This window comes from Protopterus annectens, chromosome 3.part0 (assembly GCF_019279795.1).
Source record: "Protopterus annectens isolate FY-2018-M chromosome 3.part0, PAN1.0, whole genome shotgun sequence".
Taxonomy (NCBI): Eukaryota; Metazoa; Chordata; order Ceratodontiformes; family Protopteridae; genus Protopterus; species Protopterus annectens.
Window position 1 is genome coordinate 161,857,171 of NC_056731.1, and position 25,145 is coordinate 161,882,315.

The window sequence follows — 25,145 nt, forward strand, 5'->3', positions numbered from 1 at the left end:
ACAACAAGACAGATTCCTTCTCCAGGTCTAGGTCAAATTCTGCTTGGACCATTCTCCAGTGGCTCCAGGACCTTTTTTCTTCTACCTCCCAGTTGTTGTAAGCTATAGTACTCTACTCATATAGTTTAGGCTATCACAGCAATGACCAATATGAAAAGCATAGTACAGTTGTGTAAATAAATTTACCATGGCAGTAGATGTTCCCACTCCCTCCATACCCCCCCCCCCATATTGTTGTTTGGTGTGTTTTTTATTCCAGTGTGTAGACATTTTTTTTATTTTTATTTTTATCATAGCAATGTCTCCTCAGGGCTCAGCCTCCCTCTCTCAGTTGGCACGAAAGCTCTGATGGTCTTGGTGCCCAAACCTATCTTTTTAGCCAGCTCAGCTCAAGCTAATGGATTGGATGAGTAGAATATGCCCTGAAGCTTTGCAGGATATAATGCATAGCTTACGCTACTGTAGGAAGGATCATTTAAACATATATTGTTATAGTAAATTTACCTACACAATTATACTTTTATACAAGCTAATATGATTACATGCAAATTTGCATTTTGTTTCAATATTATTTTCTACAGTTGGTCTGAAAACTCATAATACTGATTTAAGTAGCAAAGTCTGTGGTTGTGCCTATGTATGTGTGTTCTTTTAATCACACTCAGAAACCAATATTTATTGTCCCCAACACTTTAGGACATACCGGAGGAAAGAGAAGCATGGATTCTGGTTAGTTAATTTCTGACTGTAGTGCTGACAGCTCATTGTATAATATTTATTCTGATTTTTGAAATTACCAGCCTGTCTTCACTATATCATACTTTCACAATACAAATTGCACATTAGGCTGTCTGGACTATGACCAGAAACAGACTGAAACCATAGAGTCCATGCCATACAGCAATTTCAATTGTTTATTAGTATGTAGTTTAAGTGTTGCAACACCCACATAACACACAGACACCACAGTTTATCGTTACCTATTAAAACTTATGTCTTCCTTTCATTTACTCATTCAGGGTTTTAGCACACAGGCAGTCTTTGTGAATGGTATACTCAAAGGCCAGGCATTCAGGTGAAAGTACTTGTCCCATTCACACTTGGAATTGGGTGATGAGAGACAGTAGTTTCATTTTTAATTTTACTAAGAACTTTATGTGGAATTATTTTTAATGCAACAACAGTTGGTCATATATGCAGCTATTCAACACATATCATATGTGTCATCTTTTATCACAATTAACAGGAGAAGAAAGAAGTGAAAAATGCCCTTTTCAGGTAACGAAATGCCCCTCTGGACCTCCTCCCTCCAGCCTTAAGCATCTTCCGGCATTTCTGAAAATTAGTACTATCAGTAAGGCCATGGTGGTGCAGCGGTTAGCATTGTCACCTCACAGCAAGAGGTTCTCTTGTTCGATTCTTGGCTCGAGCGCCTTCTGTGTGGAGTCTGCATGTCTTCCCAGCAGTTGAGTAATGCTTGAAAGACACGCAGGTAGGTGCGTGCGTGAATGGGTGTGCCTTCTTTGAAGGTTGGGTGTCGGGCTGGCAACTCGGCACCGTAAAAATCCACTGCCAATCATTAGCGGACCAGAGTTCTGCTGTGGTGACCCCTAACTGGGAAAAGCTGAAAGACCAAGAAGAAGTTGAGAAAGAGAAAAAGAAAAAAAATCTCCCCTCACTTGTCTGAGGAGAAATTTGTCCCCTGCAGTCCCCTAACATGATTAACAAATTCTGAAACCATCAGAAAGCACAAACTGGTAATATCTCTGACTGCAGAGGTCTCTGAAGAAACACTGCTTTTAGTTGAAACTTTTTTTTTTACTCATAAGGTCTAGTGGATTTAAATTAGCTGAATTAGTCATCTTCAGTGGAATACTACTCTACCTCATTTCTATGACCGATGAATATAAAAGTGAAGTGTTGAAAAGTGATGTCAGCACAGTCAGCAAAGAATGCAGAACTCACAGGTGACCTTTCTCTCCTGTCCACCAGAATAGTTCCATTTCAGCAATCTATGTCAGCATTCTATGCTTTAGCATTCCAAGCAAACAGAACATGCACTTTTAAAACAAACATGAATACATTATATTTGCCCATTTAATTAATGAATAAAAGAACACAGTTTACACATATGTAACAGATGTGTGCTTATAACGCTCAATCTTTGGGGGAAAACATCCTCAGATGTTTGTGCCACCTATCTCTGACTAAGTGGATTAGGTTTGGATAAGCACAGCCTCTTGTCCAGGACTGGTCTCTTAAGCCATCAGACTGAAGATGGGGGAGGGGGGATCTAAATTGAGGTTTGTTGTCTGATGACTCCTCCTAGTCCTAAAAGAGTTTATCAGTGCTTGTTAAGAAGGAGCCATTTAGTGAGCCAGTGTTACGGTCTGAGGCTCTGGCACCAGAAATCAGGTATCTGTTTGATTATAGGCAGGAATTTGCAAATAAGATCTGGGACTAAACTTCTAGGGACCTTGTATGATGTCACTGATATGTGCAAAGCAATTTCTCCCTTCCATGTGTTGCTTTTGATATGGATGTGGTTGCAAGCAGGGCCTGGTCTTGCCCTCACTCAGCATATTCTGATGGCGTGCTGATTCTTATGTGAACTTAACCATGACTCCTTGCTTGCTATTACTGGAGAAACATGGGACTCCATTCCTCATGAGATCCTAATGGGGGTTTATCACTGGTGAGGTCCTTGCCATTGAGAAGGATGAGTTTCTTGTTTGTTTGTTTGTTTGTTTGTTTGTTTGTTTGTTTGTTTGTTTGTTTGTTTGTTTGTTTGTACTTCCCTTGAACCCATCTTCATATGGCATCTTTTGGGGAACTGTTGTAGTTCACAATATCTTGCTAGTTTTTGTCCTTCACCCCCCCCCCCCAGATCCTCCCTGGATATGAATTCTGTGGGTTCTCTGGTCATCACCCTTGCAGCTGGCTTTTAGGAATGCTATCTTGGAAGCCTGGAAGCACATTTCTTTGTCACATTTGCACCTGAGAATGTTAATTCCCAGTACAGGCTTCATGCCAAACTGAATGATTTATTACCCAGTTATTCCAAAGCAAACTCCTGTGGGGTCTTGAAGGGTTCATGGTTTTATGAAGGTCAACATACAGTTTTTCCAGTACCATGTGCCAAAGAGTCTAGAACCTTGGCAAGTATGCCATGAAGGTGCATTCCTCTGTCATCTTGAGACTTAGGACCCTCAGTTATGCATCTCATCTGTCGAGGTACAAGTTACTCCTTGTGGAATCAGCAGGAATAATGTTCAGGACATCCAGGATTCTGTGCTCAGAGAGGTTCTCCATCAGTCCTTGTCAAGAGCCATTTAGGTGAACTCAAAGGTGGCCATCTGTTTCATTGACTGCGATTGCTATGGCTAGGATCGAATGCTCTGGTGTGTGCCTAGGTAGAAGACATTACATCTTGACTATAACTGATTATGCAGATTTTCCTTTATTTTACATCATAATTTTAACTCATCCCTCATAAAAAAGTTTGATTCTCTAGTAAATCACTAATTACAGTCACTCAATAATGCCAGTCATTAGAGTTTCATACTTCTCATTGCTCATAAAATGTGTTGTTGAAAAACCTGCTGTTCTATTAACTTTTTAAAGTGAACTGGAGTAATATTTAAAAACTGTACCTTTGTTAAGCCTTTATTCCTCCATTATTTTTATCTTTGTCTAGAACTCTTCAGCAAAGATATTGAGAGGTATGGTAGAATAGTACAGGTGAAGTCTTCCTCCTTTGCGAACTGGCTCATTTGTTATATGCTGTATACTCCCTTCAGTGAGACAGTGTGGTTTGGCTAGGCCTTTCAGGCTCAAGAGGATGACCTCCTTGAGAGAAGCAGGTCTCCTTCACGCAGAAGTGAATGTTCCTTCTAATTTTAGTCTCATATTTTTCCTAATAGAAAAAAAGATGTCCATCATCACCTTAGGAAAAAGTCCAAACAGCCTCATTTAGGTCATTCCTCTCTGGTAATGGCAGACTCTCTGTTGTTTGTTGTTTTGGCACCATTACAGAACCCGTAATTAGTCTGGTTTACCTTAAGGAGGAGATGACTGCCTGGAGGTCACGCCAGCTGAAAAAGTCATTCTTTGATGATCATGAAAAATATGGTGAAACACACTTGGCTGCTAATTACCCCATTCATTTTCTGCCTCCCCCATCTATTTCTATTTTGTGATATGATAGAAGTGTGGGGCCAAGACCCAGGCCTAACTGTTTCACAGGTGGTAGTGGAAGGTCCAATTTCTGCTTTCAGCAATAGAACATGTGTTATCATCCACTTCTCAGATCAAGTATGCCCCTTTCCATATGGGGACGTTCAGGGCCCAGTACTGCTTGCTTTTGCATGGGGCTAGAAGGGTGGTTCATTCCTGTAGGGATCGTTACTGTTGTCTCTTTCAGATTTTTTTTGGCAGGAGCATCTCCTCACTGCAGGGTTACCTCTTGAGGTTCCTCATACTCCAGATCCTTTTTAGGTGTTGATGCTGGCCCAAAGCTGCAGGGCATAGAATACATGTGTATCCCCATTGACTGGTAGCTGGAAGTGGGTTGAATTACCTGGTGTTTCTGATAAGGGAGCTTCCCCAGAGGGATGTGCTTTTTCTGCTCCCCTACCCCCCTCTCCAGGGAGGCCTGGAGCATCTTAGCGTAGATGTCTTGATGTTGGTGTAATTTAAGCCCAGTGATAGACATGAGTACTTTCTTCTGGTATGAATGCTACCACTTTTACGTAGTATCAGAAGAGAAGGATGTGGGTAAATTGAAGTGACAAAAAGCTGATATTTATAACAATGTTCTCAGGATTAAAGATGATAAAAATAATCTATTTCCTGGAATAACAACAATGTAGTCTATTCAGTACAGAAAAAAGTATAGCAATAAACTTAATCTGTTTAATCTGAAGGTTCAAGAATCTAATATCTATGGACTTGACAGAATGTAATTAAGTTTGCATTCATGGATTAGTCAATCAAAATACATTCAAATGATGCAAATAGATTTTAAGAAAAATCAGAAATTAAAAAGAAGTCTTTAAAGACTAAAAGCAAGACACGCTTCAAACCAGTAACAATAGAACTGGCAAACTGAGCAAGTTCTAGATCAAACCTCAATGGAGTCAGATTCATAGCTGGACGAATTGCTGGTCATGTGCTTGGACCTCCCAGTGTTAAAACCTACCCACCTCAGATAGTGACAACAACACAGTAATGAACAGGTACTTTGACTTTTTGTGCTTTGCTGTTTTGCACTTAAAAACTACATGGTAGCGAACAGTCACTGGAACATAAATGACTGCATTAAAGAAATGCACATGCTTCACAAATGTTCTTCACATAACAGCTAAATACTACATGTAAAGCAAAAAATAATTCAAAAACACAGACAATGCAAGCATTGTACATAGTTTACTACATGTACTCATTCTCAGCACATTACCTTAATTTTAGTCGCTTGCCACAATTTTCTTGTTGTAGACACTATTGCAGATGCTAGTTTGCAAACATCTTCAGGAAATCCTCTTTGTGTACAGAAGTAACCTTCAGCAATTGTCCTAAATATTTTATCAATAGATGTATTCGAGGGAAGTGTGCAGTTATAAATTGCAAATTGTCTTTTCAGACGTTGAGGAATGTCATTTCGACCTCCACCAGGATGGATCATTGCTGCAACAAACTGTATATCTACAATGTTTGTGAACTCTCCAGGTTTCTCCAAGTTATAAAACCCCCTTTGTTCCATTAGCTGTCGGACGATTTCATTAGTTATCTGTTAAAAACATTAAGAAAACACATTTAGCACCAATTATTATCATGTCATGCATCTACAAATTCATTAGGTATCATTAGTGGCTCAGACAATGAAAAGCATACATTTCTTGGTGTTTAGATATGGAACTGTAGTATTAATTAAGTCTGGGAACTACTGATAAAATACTGAGTTTTAGAATGAAACAAAAATCAACATTAATACTTCATGTAACCTATATAGGGTAAATAGGTACAAATCATAATAAAGAAAGAAAAAATATAAAATTGAATTCTGATACAGTATGCATCAACTGCCTGTTTACAGAGATGCATCCAAACTACAAATGCAGCTGTCTTTTACTTTAACAAGGTAGTGGTGGAAACCCTGTCTTTGACATGAAACAAGTATGCAATAGTCATTTTTTCTTCTCAAGCCCCATGAGTATTTACAAGAAACAATTATTAACAAAGAAAGAATATTACAGTGCATAAAGTAATTGCATCATTAATGTCAAACAAACTGAAGGAAATGAACACTATGTTTTGAAGAAGGTAACTACTACAGCCCTATATACTGTAGACTACTAAAGTTCCATGTTTATCAGTGCAGATCTGCTTAACAGGTGACAATTGAGTTGGTGCTTTAAACTGAATGTAGGTGTATTGTAGCCAGTTGCCTAATGATGCTGCATGAAGATACACAAATACTTGAAATGCATCACTATTGATGAGAGGTGACTTACTTGCACTATCAAGTGTATGGAGTAATGTAATGAATGGAATGCAAAGTATTATCTTTGAAAATACCTCTACGGCCACTGATCTGCAAAGATTAATGCCACGTTTCTTTAATATGCTAAAATGTTAGCAAAATAAGTCGGACAAAGTGTTGCAGCTCATTTGGTATTGTTTCTTTGTACTAAAGATTCCATGCACTTTACGGTGGGACATCAGCAGAACCATAACGATCTTTAGAGTCCATTGTTCAGCAGATTAAGTAATATGCCATTTTAATTTAGGGCACTGTGTGAATCCATCCAATCACAGCCATGTAGTCTAGTATAACAAATGTACCTATTCCTGACACACCTTAAAGAAAAAAAAATGTCCACATAGATGGTAGATTTCCCAGATACCATGTTTACCATGTAATGATATAGATGTGATGACAGTGACTCTAGAACTGGATGAAGAAAATCCTTAAATTGTTCCCCAAATAAACTCTTAAATATTATTTGAATGTCTTTTTAATTAAATGCAAGTTTAAACCCAACCACTATGCACAGGATTTGAAACTATCCACCTGAAAGGATATTATAGGAAAAAACATGTGATGAAGGTCAGAGGTTATCTAAGTATGATATTTTAATCTCACAAAGTTAATTAGAAATTCCCTATTACTAATACAGTGCATAATTAGAATGTGAGCTGTTAAAAGAGGGGGTTAACTAGAAAACATTATTTTGTTCCTGAGGTACACTATGAAATATGAGATAGAGAGAAATTCCATACAACTACAAATGGTGTGGTGTTCCTATAGCTTTCATCTCTGGTTACTAGGAGAAGAAATGAATAGTCAATAAGACAGTCTGTAGCTGCAAATATTTCTGTTATCAGACTAACCTTTTGCAAGATGCAATTTTCCTGTGAACTTCATTTTGTAAGGATATATAAAACCTTAGTCAATTGGGCTATGTGTTGGATCTTCAACCAAGATACTCAAATATAATAAGTGGTATTCAAGGTTAAATGGACAGTGCCTTTACTTTCCCAAATTAAGATCAAAGAAGGGATCTCTTCTGCCAAAAGTAGTGTAGACGATAAATATAAAATTTGTTTTGTGCAAATTCAGGGTTTAATTCCAACCAAGGACTATTGTGATGATTTATGCAATATATTAATCTGTGTGAGAAATGGAACATTTGAACCACATTTAAAGAGTGTTTGGTGTTTGGTCTTAACTAATAAGATTCAAGTCCTGCAAAAGTTACAAGCACTATAGATGACTCCCTGCTGGTGATTTGAAAAAAAAAAAGTAAAGAAATGATCTCTTGTTATGTCCATGTAGTTTCTTAAACTGACAAAGCTGCTTTTTGTTTTACCTCTTCCATAGGTTCATAGGTAGGTACTAGTCTATCGGCCCAAGGGCCTAAGTAAGCCTAGCCAACAAGTTTGCCTTGCTTACACCACCCAAGAAAGTTATTTTCCTGGGCTCCTGTCGAGCAGAGCCACAGAAGTGATCCCCGGGGTGTATTTCCTATTTCCCATCCACTTATCAAGATTTGTCTTGAAGAGTGCTAATGAGGAACTTTGCTTGAGATAGATGGGTAGCTTGCTCCAGAGTATGGGAAGTCTCTGAGACTGGAATCTATCCCGCCAGCATGTCCTGTTTATTGTGGTGACAAGGTTTAGGTTCCTAGAGCATGTAGCTTGGAGGGATTGGGATTTTATTAGGTGCAGCATGTCCACCAGCTCTGGGTTAGACATAGCTTTATATGTTAGGCAGAGATCACCTCGGAGTAGGTAATATGCTACAGAGTAAAGCTGGAGTTTTTTGAGATGGTCAGTGTAGAGCATCTGTTTAGGACAGTAATCCTCTTTGTGAGGTACTTCTGTGGCCTTTCCAGCTGCTGCAGATGTCTTGTGAGGTACATTCCAAAAGGGGTATTGTACTCTATAATGGGTCTAATGATTGTCGAGTAGAGGGGGACAATGACCTCTTTTTTCCTAGATGAAAACCCTTTTGTGATGAGGTGTGCCACGTAGAAGGATTTCCTGACTACTGTGGTGATGTGATTATCAAAGGAGAGATTAATGTCCACCTGGGTCCCCAGGTCTCTTATGACACATTCAACATTAAGTAGACTGCTGCCTATATGGTAGTTCATGGGTATAGAGTTTTTACCAAAGGGGATGACAATGCACTTTTTGGCACTGAGCTTGAGGCCATGGCTCTGACACCAGACATCTGTCTCAGTGAGGCACTTCTGTAGGATGTCCACATCATTTGGGGACTCAACTATGGCTCCTAGTTTGCAGTCATCTGTGAACTTCATTAGCCAAAGGCCTTCTGTGTTAGGCTGTACTTCAGAGAAGTAGATACCAAACAGTAGAGATCCCAGGACTGAACCCTGTGGTATTCCACTTGTCACTGGTTTGAAGTCAGATTTGGAGTCTGCAACTTTTACAGTGTGGGTTCTGTCAGTGAGCCAATTGGCAACCCATCTTGTGATGTAGGGATTTATACCCAGTTTAGTGAGTTTAGCTATAATTCCAGAATGAGGGATGGTGTTGAAAGCCTTGGCGAGGTCAAGATAGGCTGTGTGAACCACCTTACCCTCGTCCACAGCTTTGGTGACTGCCTCAAAGAAGTCGATCAGGTTCAGGAAGCATGATTTGACTTTCACAAACCCGAACTGGGTGGGTCCAGAGTTTGGAGGTTACCAATGTCTTTGTTTATGAGTTCCATGATGATACGTTCCATGGCCTTACAGACCAGGCTTGTCAGGCTAATAGGGTGATAGTTTCTGGGATCAGTGGTGGTTCCCCCTTTGTGTAGTGGGATAACTGTTGCTGTGCGCCATTCAGTGGGCACAAAGCTTGATGTGGGACTATGACTGAACATGGTGCTTAGGTAGGGAGCCAGTTCATTCTGAAGTTCATGTAAAATGCAGCCTGGGATGTTGTCTGGTCCCATGGATGCTGTGTTTTTGGCTTTAGAGAGTGCAGCTTTTACCTGCGTAGTTGTGATTACAGGGACTCTGCATTCTTCCTGCATTGTTATGGGCCCTTTAGGGGGTGAGAGGGGGGTAAAGTTAGTACTGAGCCTATCTGCCAAGATGTTGGCAATATCAGTTGGTTCTGTAATTTTCGTGCCTATGTTCTGTAGCTTAGAGCAGATCTGGGTGCTGCCATTGAGATTCTTGACATAGCTATAGAATGTTTTGTGGTTGTCCGTAGAATCAGTGGTGATTTTGTTTTCATAGCTAGCTTTGGAGGATCTTATAAGGGATCTCAGCTTCTTACTGAGGCTGACCAGGGAACTCCTCCACTCATAGGATTTTACTCTCTTTTGCAACAGTTTCTTCCTTCTGTTGTAGAGTTTGTTTATGGCAGAGGGCCACCAGATTGGCATCCTTTTTTTGGGGGATAGCATCTTGGTTCTGTTTGGAATAGCACAATCCATGCACTCGTGTAAATGCTTATAGCGTGCATCTGTGCAGGATTCAGCAGTCGTAACTGTATTGTCCATCTGCATGGGTGTCATGAAGTTTGCCACTTCTGTCTTAAGAAGCATGAAGTTGCCTTTGGAGAATTTTTTTACAGTGATTTCCTTAATGGGGGATGGGGCCAGGATGTGGATATCTAGGGTAATTAGCTTATGGCCGGATATGACCAACGAGGAGTTGACTTTAGGTGTGGAACACCGGTCACTCGTTTTGCTAATGACTAGTTCTAGGATATTGTTGCCCCTGGTGGGGGTGTGGATAAGTTGATCCAGGGCATTGGAATTTATGAATTCCAGAAAGCGTTGAGTGAAGGAGTTGGTACATGAGTAGTTTTCCCAGTTAATGGTGGGGTACTTAAAATCGCCCATTATTAGGGTGTTTGGTTGAACCCTAATATTTTCCAGTATATCAAGAAAAGAGGAGTGAGAATCCTGGGTCATGGTCAGGGATCTGTAGCAAGCTACAATTTGGATTGCAGTTTTGTCCAGAGTTAGTTGCACTTGGATAACCTTGGATGCATTATGCTGAGCAACTAGCCTGGAGTTGTGGATATCCTTAATGAATATGGACACACCTCCGCCTTTGGTATTCCGGTCCAGGTTAGGTGCCCGAAAAGTGTGGTATGGGTTATAGCCTGGCAATGCAGGGGTGCTCTCTGGAGCCTTGAACCAGGTCTCAGTCACTGCACAGATATCAATGTTCTCCATTTTAAGGAGTGCCTCGAGGGAGTGCATTTTGAGATTTAGACTTCTAGCATTGAATAGCATTACTCTCAGTTTTTGCTTACTTGTTCCTGTTATGGTGGTGCATTTCTCATTTGAACCTTGAATAAAAAAAGGCACTATAGGGGCAGCAAGAGCCTTAGCCCATATCTGGAATCTCAGGGATGACAGGTGCAGGCCATCTCTGGCAAAGCATCCATTTTGTTTTCTGTTCTGAGAAATCTGTTTGGCCTGGTGTTTTTGTTCTATGTCACAGGCATTTAAATTACCCAAGCTGCACATTTCTTGTTTTTTTTTTTTTCTCATTGGTTAGTTTGTTTCCAGAGTTATACTCAAATACACAGAGTATATATATGGACTTATCTTATCTGATAAGACTCAAGGCCTGCAAAAACTACAAGCACTGTTGGTGACTCCCTGCTGGTGATTTGAAACAAAGAAGCAAGGAAAGTAATTTATTTTTTGTATCTTTGTAATCTCTGTTTGTGTCTGTGTAGTTGTTTATACTAATAGAGCTTCTTTCTGTTTTACCTGTTCTGTTTTGTTTTCTCAAGGCCTGGAAAAGCTACAAGCATTTTGTGATTTTTAACCTGCACACCCTTACTGTAACCTGAGATTCGCAAGCTCCTCCTTTTCTACACTGCTGTCAATATCTTGAATTATTTATTTGCCTTTCCTTGTGCTTATTTTTAAAAAAGTGCTTCTTGCCTCTGAATTTCCATTTCACTGATGTACTTCCTCTGAAATCATTGTCTAGCTAGTTTTTGGATAAAGTTGTGTATTTTTAAACTTTAGCAAGCTCTTTTATGTGATTTTACTTCAACAGTTCTGAGGATTTTGCATATAGTGACAGTGGGTTGTAGTCTAGTCTATATTGGTCTGGGAAAGACACTAGAGATTGCTGTATGTAGTCATATTATTGACCAGAGGGTGTATTAATGAGTTTACCTTGTTTTTACTGCCTATATAAATTCTGCCAGTGGGGTGGTTCTTAGCTAATTTCCACAAAGCAAGGCACTTAGCTGAATAATCACATTTTTATAAGATGTTTAAGGTACACTGCTGTTGATATATTGAATTACCTATTGTCTGTCCTTGTGCTGTTCCTTAAGTTTAAGTTTCTCTGTGGTAGCATTGCACTTTGGACACTCTTTTATTGTGCTTTTACATTAGGAAGATTGAGATTATTCATCTAGTGGCAACAGGTGTTTGGCTGGTCTATCTGAGTTGGAAAGCACGCAAAAGGGCTTTATTTGTAGTCATTTGGTTGGCCAGAGGGCTCAGTAGTCAGTGTTCTGTATTTCCAGTGCTGGTATAAGCTCATCACATTTGCACAGAGCTACTCATCATGCCAGTGCCCTGAATAGACACAAATATTGAGAACCAAATTTCCCTTTAAAACTACTCATAAAATGTTACCCTGTAAAACAGTAAAAATAGAGCAAATACCTTTCACACTGACAAGATTAGAGCAGTTAGTTTGAGCATTGAGTGTCAATATTGTTAAATTTAGTATTTTATAGCCTAGTCTACCTTCAGCTCCCCCCCACCTCAAAAAAAGTATCCTTGGTAGCCTTCTGTTAAAGCTTGCATACACCCCTGTAGCTCACCAATTAGGGGACCAGACAGCATGGATATGCAATTTCCAAATTTCTCTGCAGCCAGCCTGTTGGATATGGGTATCTTGAGACAATGTAGCAATTGACAACCTCTTAATCCTTAAAGTAACAGATATAGTATGTGAGATGTGTACATTCACAATGTTACTAGAGGCTAAAATTCTTGCACAGAGGCACACATCAGGTTGTCAAAACCACAAACACAGCACTCCCCACATGTAGTACACATCACACAAATAGCGTAGCATATGCTGAGGCGTTAAAATGTAATCTTCCTAAACAAAGAAGACCTCCTAGAACACTCATCAGCAAAGATTATGCTCAGCAAAAATAAAAAAACACTAAATAAAAGCAAAACTTAACACCCTACAAACAGCTTTAATCAGTTGAGCCCCAAATACTAAGTCCATAGTGCAAGCAAACACTCTCCTAAGGATTCTAGTCACAGGGGACTCCATTGTAAGACATACTATAACCAGGCTGAAAAAGGAGAATGTAATAGTTATTATTTATTTATTTTATTTTATTTTACATTTGTTGACCGGGATGGTCCGACTGGATACATGTCCATTTTCAGCGGAGGCCCGGGGAGAAAAGCTCCACAGAGGAAAAAGTTACACATTAATTTACATACAGATAAATACACTTCCTAATGCAAATAAACAAATTACAGATACACAAAAAATACTTCACAATTGTTTTAGATACACTTGGCTACCATGTGAATAGATAACAGTTCAAAATACAGTGTAGTTGATATTCTATGTTACTATTACCCATCCCTTGTAGAGTCAAGTCAGGCAATGGGGAGCTTGACTTCATAAGTACCAGTGGAGGTGGAATTTAGTGGGTGTGAGTTTACAAATTCTTTAGACTAAGAAAAAGAAAAAAACACCTAGTAATACAGGTGGAGAATGCTACTAGTTGAGTGTCAGAGAGAACTAGTCTGGGTTATTACATGGGCACAGCCAATGTTTTTTAAAAAATTGTTTAAGATTATTTTTGAATAGACATTGGGATGTAGTAAGTCTTAAGTTATTGGGGAGGAATTCCAGACTTTTCCTATACAGTTGGCAAAGAGGGCTTCTCCAGCAGAGTTGTTGGATTTGATGGTTTGGACCAGGACTCTATGTGAGGAGCGAAGACAGCTAAGATTAGAGTATGGAATCAGAAGATTATGCAAGGAGGGGGGTTTATCCGGTTGCTTAATAATTTTAAACGCTTCAGTGAGTTGGTTTAGTTTGAGAAGATTGGGTAGTTCTAGCCAGTCAAGTTTCCTTAGGTTAAGGCAGTGATGAGTTCTGTAAGGACCTCCTACTACAAATCTGGCGATGTGATTGTAGGCAGCAGAGAGTTTATTGATCTCACTATTGTTAAGGAATGAAAGCACAGGAGAGGCATACAATAAAGTGGAAAGTAAATGCGTGTGAGAGATAGTTAGTTTGGCAGTAGGGGTTAGAAAGTTTTTAATTCTGTACAAGGATCCAAGTTTCTTATTTACAGTCTTTATGGTTTGACTGATATGCATATCAAATCTAAGCCTACTATCAATAGTGACTCCTAATAGTTTAGTGTTGGTAACAGGCTCAATCAAGGTACCATTAATAGATTGAACAAGGAAGGGACTATTGTTGGATTGTGGTGTAAGTTGGACTGATGGATTAACTGAGGCGGGAAAAAATACTAGTAACTTGGTTTTTTTTGTATTTAGAATGAGTTTCCGTTCCGCTATAGCAAAACAGTTTTGGGTTGTTACTTGTAGGTCAGGGAGGGAGATATCCGAGCAGATCAATGTGGAGTCATCTGCATACTGGATGCAGGTGGCCTTAGGGATGACTGAGTGAAGGTCATTTATGAATACAGAGAAGAGAAGAGGACAAGGTATGGAGCCTTGGGGGACCCCTATGGTATTCGGCAACAGTTGAGAGAGCTTATTTTCCCATCGAACCGCCTGTTGTCTTCCAGAGAGGTACGCTTTGAACCAGTTAAGGGCCGGATAATCAAGGTGTAAGGTTTCAAGAGTGTGGAGCAGTAGTTGGTGATTGACCATGTCAAAGGCTTTTGACAAGTCAAGAAAGAGGGCTGAGGAAATTTTTTTGTTATTGCGGTTTTTATTGATTGAGTCAGTAAAAGAGAGGAGGGCGGTGGTCGTACTATGGTGGGGTCTGAAACCGTGCTGAGATTTGGACAGTAGATTATTTAGGGTGAGATGGTTAAGGAGTTGTTTATGAACACATCTTTCCAAGATTTTGGCTATTGGCGACAGTATTGCTATAGGTCTATAATTTGATGGGTCAGTGGAGGAGCCACCCTTATGAAGTGGGATGACATGGGCTACCTTCCAAATGGAGGGGATAGTGGCCTCAGTTATAGTTCGGTTAATTAGAATTGAGATGGGATAGGCTATGGCATCTGCCGCTATTTGTAAGTATTCAGCTGGGAGTCGGTCGGCCGACAGGGTGGTTGGTTTAAGTTTCTTCAGTAGAGATCTAATATAGGAGGTGGAAGCTGGCTGGAGAGTAAAGAAGGGTAGAGATTCATCATTAACCTTAGTTGGGGGGGAGGAAGGATGGGGAAGTTGATTAGCCAGGGTCTGAATGGTCTCAGTGAAAAAGGAGTTAAAAGTATTGGCGACCTCTTCTGGGTTTTTACCAATAAGTGTTTCTGGGGTGGGAGTAGACGCTTTCCCTGAGTGGAGGAGGTTGTTTAAGCCTGCCCAAAACTTCTTTGGATTGTTCTGGTGCTTATCTTGGAGGTGACAGAAATGGTTCTTTTTATCTAGGGTGGAGTCTTTTTTCGTTGCATTTCTAAGTTGCTGGAAATTAATGCGATCTTGAGGTGCCTTAGTAGTTCGCCATTTGTCCCAGGCCTGATCTCTAAGTTTGATTTTGGATTTGGTTTCTCTAGTTAGCCATGGTGCTATCCGAGTCTTGGTACAGATGCATCTGTTAGGTGCGTGGGAGTCAAGAATGTTGAGGAATGTGTCAGTAAAAAATGTCACACTCTCATCAAGGGGCAGGGTTTTTAGCTAGTTAGTTGGCTATGTGGAGCCAGGATCTGCCAAATTATGTATGCATTCAAGTCACTGCACCACAGTTACCAGTATGAGCCCCTCATAGTCCATGTAGCTGTAAATGAACTGAGACACACCTCCCTAGACTATATGAAGAGAGACATTATAGATCTTGCTATGTCTCAGGCTGATATGAGGCTAGCATTCAGCAGCATATTACCGTCACCAAGGATGAGCCTCAGTACCAGCAAAAGATGATTGATTTTAACAACTGGCTGAGTTTCTGGTCTCATTCTAAGGGGATCCAGTATTTGTCAGCTTGGGAAGACATGGTTAACAGAACATGTTGCTTTGCCAAGGAAGGTTTGCATCTGTCTTTTGTAGGCTTTTGAATACTAGCTAAAACGTTATCCTCCTCCACAGAGCCTTTTTAAGCAATGCACAATCGACAAACCTACCAACACAGCAGAATCAACTCAACTGAACTTCAGAGTGATCCTTTTTAAGCAATGCACAGTCGACAAGCCTACCAACACAGCAGAATCAACTCAACTGAACTTCAGAGTGTTACGGCTCAATGCCAGGAGCCTAAACAAAAAGGTAAACTCCCTACAAGCCCTCCTCATGCTGGACAATATAGACATCTGTGCAGTTACCGAGACATGGCTTAAAACTGCATAGAGTACCCTGGAAGTGCAAGGTGTCAGTGCTTTCCACACTTTTTAGACCAGTAGCTGCACAGACATGGACTAAAGGTGGAGGTGTCTTGAGATACATCAATAACAAGCATACCTCTAGGGTAGTTAAACACAATGACACTCTATTGTTTCTTATCATGTAGATCATCATGGATAAAATCCTGTATCATATCCTAGTAAGCTATAGGTCACCCTCTATGTCCCATGAAACCCGCAGTGCATACTTAAACCAACTAGAGACACTAATCATTCAACTTCACACCTTACTCAAGGGGGGACTTTAATTACCCTTCTATAGACAGGGAATCCAACAAAGCCCCTAATCTATAGGCACAGAGATTCTTGAACTTTGTAAATAAAAACCCCTTTAACCAGTTAGTGCATACACTCACTAGAAGTTCCAACATAGTGGACCTCATACTGACAAATATGGAAGAATGCTGCACCACTCCCAATGTCATGTCCTCCCAATAAGGACTGACCATAAAGCAGTCTCTTTTGAAATCAAAAGTAACTTGGCAACCCCAGTAAACCAGGTACAGTTAGGAAGTATTCCAAGGCAAACTACCTTTTATTAAGCCATAGCTGTCAAAATTCAATTCCCCTCCAAACCCAGAGAACACAGCAGCCTATGCAGAATTGTTCACCAAATCTCTGTACAGCCATAGCAATGTCTGCATAAAGGCTGCTGTACCTACCAGAAGTAAACCCAAAACTAACTCTAAAAACAAACCAGCATGGTAGCATCCCAGATTAAACAGGTTATACAACAAAAGGAAAAAAAATCACAGCTTAAATAGGCAAGTGTAATGCCCATAAAAATAAGAACTCTGTCATCAAAATAAGCAGGCAGTTAAGAAAGCTAATTAAGTACATTAAAGCCTCTAACCTCAAGATACCATCCCAGCCAAAAGACAACCATAAGTCCTTCTTTAGCTATATCAGAAACCTCAAATGCAGCACATAGCAGTAAGATGATCCTGGGTTAATGATGCCACATTCACTGAGCCAGGCTATATAGCGAATCTGTTGGCTGACAAATTCAGTTCCAACTTTACCACCCACTTACCCTCAGCTACCTCCAAAGAAATACTTCAAGCATAACCAGTCCTACTAGCATGTCCTGGCTACACTTGCAAAGGCCAAGAACACAGCCTCAACGAGCCCTGATAATATCCTGGGATATCTCCTGAACAGACTAAAGTATGACCTGCCAGGGCGACTGGAGTTACTATTTAACTGCAGTCTTAAAACAGGCCATGTGCCATGAGAATAGAGGATTGCCAAGATCATCCCCCTTCATAAGGGTGGACCATCAACAGATCCCAAAAATTACAGACCCATTAGTCTGACAGGTTTTATATGCAAAGCCATGGAAATAATTATTATGAAAATGGTTAACAAAGACATACAAGACACTCAGATACTGGATCCATCCAGTTTGACTTTGTCAAAGGGAGGTCATGCCTACTGGACCTGGTGGACTTCTCTGAGAAGGTCACCAAGGCAATGAATGAGGGTAAAACAGTGCATACTGCCTACTTTAATCTGGTTATGGCATTGGATAAAATACCCCAATTGGGCATCATTAACAAACTTACAAAATTAGGCATAAACCCCTATATAACATGCTAGAAAGCCAAATGGCTCACAGATAGGACTCAGAAAGTTAGTATTGTTGAGACCACCTCCTCAAAGAGGCCAGTCACCAGTGGAGTTGCTCAGACTAGGAACAGTCATAGAATCCACTCAAGATACTAACATCTTACAACATAGAAAACATAGAAGCTGTCCCACACAATAAACTACTAGACATTATTATAGATGGATACCTTAATGCTGACCTACACATAAACAATAACATCAAAAAAATACACACCAAAAACTTGGTATTCTCTACAGATACCAACACTTTCTTAGCCTCTCTACTAGACAAACCCTTGCAAGCATGTTTTTACTACCCTGTCTCCTTTATGGTGTCCCTCTCCTCACTAAGATCAAAATTCTGCAAGAACCAAACTTGAAATGTGTTACAACAGAATAGCCAAATTTGCCACCAAGGCCAAATTCTCATCCCGCCACTGTAACTCCCTGAAACAATTAGGCTAGCTAGAACTCCGCTCCATTTGTCATTCACCCAATTAACTGCAGTGCACAAAATAATGTACAGACCCACAGACTGTCCTGCTCTCTCTAGACTACTTGCCAAATACAAACCCAGCAGGCAACTAAGATCTGAAAATAATCTACTTCTAAAAGTAAAAAAGCCCACCTTACCTGCTGGTCAACTCCTCTTCTCCTTCACTGTTGCCAAACTATGGAACTCATGTCCACCTTCTATAAGAAACACAGGCAACACAACCACCTTCAAACAAATACGGAAAAATCATCTCAGCTCTTCCTGGCTATGTACCTGCTCTATAACCGAACCTCCTCCTTCTCCTTATATGATAACTAAACTCCTATGCTTTTTGCTACTGGTGACTGATGATATCTACTCCATTTATTATTTTTTCATCACTTGAAGATACTTGTACAATAATGCCGATTAATATGTCTCTGTTTATACCTCTCTGATTGAATTCATCTGGCACCAACTAAATTCCTGCTTTTATGTATATATTCTGCATAAATTACTGTAGTCAAACCAACTAAATTCCTGCTTTTATGTATATATTCTGTATATATTACTGTAATCACTATATGTAACACTGTTTGTACTTCTGTACCAATTAATTTTTTTCTGTATCTATATTCTTGTTGGAGCTTTTCTCCTTGGACCTCCACTGAAAATGGGCTTTTTTAGGCCCAATGGACTTTCTCGGTAAACAAATGCAATCAATCAATCAATCAATCAATCAATCAATAAATAGATAAATGGTCTAACACAAATGGCCCTCCATAAATCCAGAACTAGGCATGGCTGCATTCTGTCGTAAGACTACAAGGATACACTCTCCTTGACCACTTTTTAACACAATAGGATACAAGGTTAAAATGACACATGGCCCACCCTAAAACAGGCTAACCTATCAACCAATAAACATAACCAATAACAATTACAAAAGAGTCTCAGTAGAGGAATAAAAAGGGGGAGCTATTACTACAGAGACAAAGGTGAGCTCATGCATCTCCTGTTATGGCATGTACTCCTACAGAAGAACTATGCCATTTCCTTAATTTGTGTCTCTATAGTGTCGAATTCTGGATATAATGGCAAGCTGACCATCCAAAGCCCACCTAACTTACTGTGAAGGACTTTTACAAAAAACCCTCTTTTACCCTTATGACAATCCCACATGTAATATTTAGTAAATGTATGTATGGATGACTGTAGGTACTTCATAAAATTCTCCAAATAAAAGCCAAAGCTGCTCAAACACTGGTAGAATGGGCTCATAAAGGGTCTTAAGCAGAGGTTTCACTGAGTCATGTCAGAAAAGCGTCTATATTATAACATCGACAGCTTAGGTTGTCAAATCCAAAATCATCGACACCTAAGCGTCGAAAGCTAAAAACAGCGAATGGCCAAATAATTGAATTCTTTCCTAGGGAAAGAATTCACTTGGCCATCCGCAAGCAAAATAAACAAACACACCCAAACATAGTGGGGGGCTGTGCTTCCCACACACCCCTAACTAAATATACCAACTCCGAGACTGCTCTACATTGGCGAAAGGGCAAATCTCCAAGAATGGCCACGCGACTTCTTTCCTGAGGAAAGAATTCAGTGATGTGGCTGTTCACTATTTTAAGCATTCAACGTTTAGGTGTCGATGAATACGCATTCAACAACCTAAGCTGTCGACAAATCAATAGGGAACCATCAGAAAATAAGGTGTGCAAACTTATCTAGTTCAACAGTTGGAAAATAACTTGTTCTTCCATTGGGGTTTCAAAACCTTTTCTGTCGGCATACGATGAAATATTAGTCAGACTTCCTAATAGCTTTCATTCTAGAGTTATACACCCCCATTCATTTCAGGTCTATCAAATGCAATGCTCTCTGACTTTCCTTCGGCTTTTTGGGGCTCTTGTAAAAGGAGTGTAAGCACATTTTCTAGTTTAGCATGTAACTTTAGGCATATATGATGGATTGGTACAAAAAGCTACCCTGACCTCATTGAAAACAGTAAGGAGAGAACTCATCAAAGTCCGCAACTCAACGCTCTCCTGGCTGAGGTAATAATTAACAAGGAAATTACTTTCCACATAAATCTCTTCAAGAAGAGTACTTCAGCAGGTTGAATGAGCAATTTGGTCAGCTGCTCCAGACTGAAAACTGGAGTTCCGGGAAGGAAGGGGGTTTATTTATTTATGTATTTATTTATTTATTTATTTATTTATATATTTTTAAGGCTGGGGTTCAAAACATTATTTAATATAATGGTTCTCCGTCAATGCAGATGTCAAAGAAGACTCACAAGGAAGCCCTGCTGACAATGAAAAATAATGAAACTGAAGAAAATAAGGACACCCAGACCCAAAATGAGCTACAAATATGGAGGAGCAGAAGAAAGGTTTTCCCGGTAAAAGGAAAGGTTCCTTTGTACATGCCAGACTAAGAACATTTACTACTTGGATGCATATGCTCTTCCAGGCTCTAGAACAGAATGCACCACTTCAGCAGAAAACAACTCCACACTGAAGACTAAAATGACTAAAATGTCAGCTGCTACTGTGTAAAATGAAGGCTATGTAAGGGGGATTGAAGAACATAGTTTGATGTTACTGCAGATTCTCCCACAGCAGCACACCATGGAACCAAACAGCATTTTCCAACTGCTCTAAAGCACATAAAGGATTTGGACTCCTAGGAAACATCAACATAAGCATGGCCTTCTGTTTCTTCTTGTTTTAACAGAACTTTCTGAACCAGTGGAATGGAAGGAAGTGTTTTAAAAGGTTTCACCAAAATTCATCCAAAGTTTTAGGAACTGTGTGGCAGACCATTAATTGATTTCTGTCATGAATGCCAAAAATCAAAATTAGCTTAGCAGATACCTTCAAATTCATTTACCACTTGTGATTCAAGAGAACAGCTAGTCAGAATGGGAAGAATAGTCCACTCCCCTGGTAGGTACACAGCAGACAAAATAATGTTTAGAGACAAGTAAAAGTCCTAAATGCTCATGGCTAACTTGAACAGATAGTATAAATAAGCTCCTCCCTGCTTGCAGATGTACTACGTAAAGGTGATTTTATCTGTTATAATCAGCAAGACCTTAAACTGAGACACCTTCTGAATTCTCTTACTACCATAATGATGACCCATATCTCCTTCTGACTATTGTGGAGTGGAAACTGTAAGTGAGAACTGAATCCCTCTACCAACCAAAGTCTAGATGTCCCAAATTCTATGTCCACTTCATATATTGTTGGGACTGGGCAGGTAAACACATTCTCTTCACATTGCTAAGCAGCTGAGGTCCACCAATGCAACAAAATGATTAAACAGAGAATGATAGGAATTATCACAGACATCATGTCTTCCATTCAGTTCCAAAAATCCATCAAGTTACGCTAACATCTTTTCATCAGTACCTGGACTATTAGGCCCAGCAAAATCCTTGCTAACATAAGGCCTAGCAAAATTGAAAGATGGCCCTAGTTGTTACTAATTGGTGGTGGTAATCCTGCTGGACAGGCTCATCATCTATTGTACTCTGACTTCATTGAAAGTCAGCATCTCCTGAGCCAAGTCCACAGGACCCTATAAGTACCAGCTGCTGATATTGTGAACTTTGACTGATGGAGTCTAAGAAAGGAATAACCCCAAATGTCACATGATTGACATGGTGACAGCTGACTGCTAGAATATCTTTATTTTTTTGCCACATTTTAACCCTGATGCTGATCTATAGTTTGACTTTGGTTTCAGTCATTGCTGCTTTTCACAAGGCAGTTAACACCTCCACCTTCTTTTTCTTTCCATGCAGTTTGCCCAGATTTGACTTTGCAATGACAAGTGTTGTAAAAGTTAATGATCTGGTGGATTGTTTTCTTGTTTAGCTGTACCATTCAGCTATTGTTGTGAATGTGTCTGGCCTTTGACTTGAATGGGTTATACTGACAAGTGGCCAATATTTTGATTGTGCTTGCTCGTTTGGAAGAACTAATAAAGGTGAGCATGTTATTACATAAAATGAAGCATGTAATATTAGTTTATAATACCAGCACCTGAAGTATCATTCTCTTAGGTGAAGATATTACTCTAGGAATGGTTAGTTGGACCGGTTTATGGTAGTAAAAGCCATGGACTGATCCTTGCTGCAGGGTTTTATTTGCCAGATCACTGTGTGACTTGCTGTGGATGACTAATTTTGTGTGTTCAGATCTGAATATTTAGCACAAGCTTTGGTTTTCCCTCAGGTGTGCTTTGGTGTATAGACTGTCAGTTTGCACTCTCATACTCTTCTGTCTGAGATTGTTTATTTAGTGATGGGTACCTTTCTTTGTGATATTAGTTTGATAAATGATACTGGATTGTAGCTTTCCTGAAGCCAAACATCAATATTTAAAAACCTATTTGGATTCCTGACTTACAGAGTAGGACCCAAATTCTTTCCATCAGTGTTTTTGGGCTAATACCAGACCTTATTTAAGACTTTGATTTTCCTATATTTGTGTACTCTGTTTTCTCTGGGAAATAAATATAATATGGCCTGGAGGTCATAACTAACTAGTGGGTATTTGGTATACTGCATCTCTGTTCTTTTCTTGCAATACCACTGATTCGACTTTTCCACTAATAACAGGTACGCCATACGTTTGTACACAATATCTCTGTTTTAGACTTGTTTGTGATACCTTTGTATTCCAGTTTTGGTTGTAATTGCTACATTTTTGTTGCAACGGTTTTGAATTTAACCTGGGTTAAGCCTGCATATGGTCATACTGTGACCAGTGCTCTAACCCAATAACTAACGTGGATAGCTAGCTAGCTAGCAAGCTAGATAGATAGACAGATATTTTAAGAGATTAGTTTTTTTTTTTCAGATGTGTCCTATCATTTTAGTATTATCATTTGAAACTAATATTTTTCATACTTTTATCACAGTTAACTGCCGGTTTTATACTTTTGTTTATGTTGTCACTGCATCGACATAAACATAGTAGCAGCTGTAACATTTCCAATGGTTTAATTTCAGAGGATGGTATTACTCTGAGACATTCATTTTAATGTAGCCTGTGGATGAGTACTGTCAACTTTTCCAGCCTTACTTTTTTATTAGTCTAACCTTAATTCAAGCAAGACTTTATCCCATGGTTTCACTTAAGCAGGAATCTGAAAATGTTTATTGATTCTACAGATTACCAGGCCAGTTAATAGACATCCATAACAAGCAATCTATTTATACTTACCTGAGTTGATTTTCATGTATATATTATTTTGTTCAGATTAATGACTATCATTTTGACCTTTTATTTTTATAAATGTTACTTAATTATCTTTTTATTGAGTTGATTCTCTTATGGATCTTTTTATTACAAGGATTTTCTAAGGGCCCTATCCCTTTGCTAGCCCTGTGATCTCATACAGCACCTACTTACAACTGCTGTAGACATGCAGAGATCTTCAGTTAACAGGGAACTGGTTAAAGATATTCCCAGGACTGGGGTGTGCTTTCAAAGAGCTCAGAGCAGAAAATTAGTGACACGTTGAATGCAACTGTCCATAAACAAGGGTCCTCTATGTCTTTATCCAATACCCAGGAGGTTGCTGAGCATCTCATAAACATAGACAGTTTCTGTGGCCTGTTGGCCCTTCATGGCATACAGTTAGTGAATGTGATATCAGTCTGTTACTGTATATACAGTGGTCTGCACAAGGTAATACTGATTTTCATTTATAATCAAGGCACGGTTTCATGGAATTCTGACTCTGATCCGGCCATAGAATTTTCTCTAAGCTAGGGTATTATTCAGAGTCCTAAGTTGAGCACTGTCTTAGGTGTATAACCATTGGTTTCAGATCCACATACAGCTTGACACAGATTGTAGCTGAACAGGTCAGCTGCTTTAACTGTTTCTTGATACAGGAACAAACTTTCAGTACTTTGTAGTTTGCCATCCATCCAGTATCATCAAAGTAGTTATACAAGAGTGTACAAGTTTCCTCACTGCCTCGGTGATGAGTCTATTATTATAGTAATGAAATGTCTCCAGATTATGAAGAGACGTAATTCAGGTAGTTTTCACAACAGCCCATTTTAAGGGGCATTCTCTGGCCTTAACCTTGCAACTGAGAATAATAATTTTGGACCAGAAGATACAGCCAGAATCCAAGTCCAGTCACTACCTGACTGAGTTCATTCTGTGCTGACACCTCATTCAGTCACAACATAATGATCTGGTTCAGTATACCAGTTTACAGAATGTATCAAATTGTGACCCCGTTCACTTGGACCAGCTCCCTCTGGGTTATAGTGCTGAAAATCTAAATGAACTGCTCATATCCTAACATTAAGCTGTCCTCAGTGGTCTGGATCAAACACCCCATGTCTACCATGCATCAGATGATGTGACCATAAGCAGCCCAGCTTTGCATAACAGGGAGAAAGACAGAGTGCAGATGATGATGAAATGGTCAGTTAGAGAACAAACATATGTTGGTGGAACATTATTCTGCACTATCAGGGATCACATGTCACATGTAAAGGCAACATATCTGTTCCATTAGATCTTTTCAGCTTGAAATAGATTACCTATACAATTCAAGACTGCAGGCAGTCTGTGCAGTTCAGCCTGTCTTACAAAACAGAAAGCCTTTTCTAACATCAGTAGTGAGGTAAAAACTCAATAATATGACAATAAGGTTGTCAACATCAGGATAAAAGCTATCCATGTTGCCTCTGGTAATTACTGGGCTACTGCTAAATAGAATCCTTCAGATTGGTATATACAATCACTTTCAGTCAGATTATTCTTGGACTATGAAGGCTAGCCAACCAGTGGTGAGAACCTTGGCTCTAGATGACTGTCACTGTTGAAGTGACACCCCAACCCCATGTGCAAAAATGGGAAAAGGGGGTGTGGATGGATGGATGTAGTTAGTTTCACTTTGTATCCCACTTTCTGCATATCAAACATAG

The 25,145-nt window shown here is 39.6% G+C and overlaps 1 protein-coding gene across 1 annotated transcript in view; it reads right to left on the reverse strand.

Moving 5' to 3' along the window:
• The window catches only part of LOC122796791 (dynein axonemal heavy chain 5-like), a 2,204,633-nt gene that overhangs the window by 799,011 nt on the left and 1,380,477 nt on the right, over positions 1 to 25,145 (reverse strand). Inside the window, exon 52 of the mRNA XM_044065521.1 lies at positions 5,459 to 5,788. Coding sequence (XP_043921456.1) covers positions 5,459 to 5,788 — 330 coding nt within the window. The remainder of the gene's footprint in view (positions 1 to 5,458; positions 5,789 to 25,145) is intronic.